We start from the raw sequence: 1,948 nt of genomic DNA, 5'->3' as shown, positions 1-1,948 counted from the left end.
TGAAAGACATGAAAGAAAGCAGATACATAATATTACCGTACCTTTCATAATAGCGAGTACATTCTGGAAAAACAATCACCTGGCAAGCATAGATTCATGAAATTCTCCTTCCTGTTTTTAATAGCCCAAGGATATGCATAATGCTCACCTGAGTTAACTCTGCAGTGAATAAAAATATCAATGTTGCCTTTCACATAATTCCTGAATATTCATAGCTGCAACATCAGTGTAAAACGACCAAGTATTTGCGGGATTTTTAGCAAATGTCTCAGAAACCAATCAGAATAAACTGAACCGAAATATATGAATGGACACCTGTTTGTCATGACATTCAACTCCATGAATGAAATTCGCTTCTCAAGAATATGAAAAAGTGTTCATACCACACTTCCCCTGTTCTGAGAAGTCATGCCTGAACAAATACAGAACCAAGAAATGCAGACAGTTGCACAACTCAGGTTACACATTTAGTAAAAGTGGCTGACTCTGTGCATGGGCACCACTGTATTAATTTTAACCTGCCTTGTGTCCATGCAGCAATCTGCTCCTATTATAAAACAAGATTAGTTCTGGGTAGACAAAACCCTGTCAACATATTACATGTCTTGTTGGGTCCTGTGCTGAATCCAACACCAACTCAGGCTCTCTCAGGTTTTTCCCACAGTACACTAACTGTATATGCCCATTGATACGGTGCCATAATGGGTGCATGTACAGCTTAACCTTGGCACTGCCAGAGGCGCTCACCTTGATCATGTCATCCCACCCATCAACTCCCAGTCCCATGCGACAAACCCAGCAATGATGAGGTGAAGCTACTGTGAGAGCGCCCTACTGGTTTCCCCGCAAGCACATCAGAGAGAGACACCTTGAAAGTGACTGAGGTTGGTTTGTGAGGACAGAGCATAAGCTGACTGAAATAGCTTTATTACCAGAGTGCCTACACAAGGTCCTGAGCATTTTTCTGAAAATCTTCTACGACTTGACTAACAATTCAGGTCATTTCAGCTGAAAGGGTGACGATTGAGGATCAGTGTGGTCCAGCAGGATAAGGAATCAGGACTCCTAGGTTTTGAACCTAGCCTTTTTTCTTTCTGAATGTCTTATGATGAATGTCACAAAGTTAGTCTGGCTCAGATCCAGGAGCTCTGATTCCCAGTCTCCACGACTCTAGCCTGAACGACACCACTTTTCTCTTACTCACAGACCTTTCCATGTTCTAGGAATGGGAAAAGAGTCAGACATCCTGACTTTTATCTCCACTGGCTATAAATCACTAAACCCCGCTCCCCTCCCAGACTAGGATCCAGAACCGAGGAGCTGTGAGTCACCGGACCATTCCTCCTCCACCGTAACTCAGTGGTCCTTCTTGCCCATCATTTTGAGTACAGCTGCTTTAACCTCCTTGTTCCTCAGGCTGTAGATAAGAGGATTCAGGAGGGCAGACACTACATTGTACAAGAGAAAACATTTTGTCCCGCTCAGGTGAGTAGCTGGAGGCTGGGCGCATGTACATGAACATGGCGGCACCATAGAAGAGAGTCACGACAGTGATGTGTGAGGTGCAGGTGGAGAAGGTTTTGAACCTCCCCTCACCTGAGCTGATCCTCAGGATGGCTTCCAGGATGAATACATAGGAGATTAGGATCAAGGCCAGTGGGGTCAGGAGGACTATAACTGCCGACACAAAGACAACCATTTCAGTGAGGCGTGTGTCTGCACAGGCCAGCTTCAAGATGGCTGGCACCTCACAAAAGAAGTGATTGATTTCATTTAAGTTGCAGTAGGGCAACCTCATGGTGAAGCTTAGAATCAAAGTGGTAAAGAAGAAGCCACATACCCAGAAGCCGATGGCCATCTTGATGCAGACTGACCTGTTCATGATGACTGTGTAGCGTAGGGGATGACAAATGGCCACGTACCGATCATAGGCCATTACAGCATACAG

At 45.0% G+C, this 1,948-nt stretch overlaps 1 protein-coding gene across 1 annotated transcript in view; it reads right to left on the bottom strand.

Moving 5' to 3' along the window:
- Window positions 1-1,396: 1,396 nt before the first annotated feature.
- Window positions 1,397-1,948, bottom strand: part of LOC102385152 (olfactory receptor 2A12-like) — a 2,171-nt gene continuing 1,619 nt past the window's right edge. Inside the window, exon 2 of the mRNA XM_025193447.1 lies at window positions 1,397-1,948. This exon is cut by the window's right edge and continues 324 nt beyond it. Within this exon, the coding sequence (XP_025049232.1) occupies window positions 1,397-1,948 (552 nt within the window).

Source organism: Alligator sinensis, unplaced genomic scaffold, assembly GCF_000455745.1.
Source record: "Alligator sinensis unplaced genomic scaffold, ASM45574v1 scaffold1307_1, whole genome shotgun sequence".
Classification (NCBI taxonomy): Eukaryota; Metazoa; Chordata; order Crocodylia; family Alligatoridae; genus Alligator; species Alligator sinensis.
This window is presented reverse-complemented; position numbering and strand designations above follow the sequence as displayed.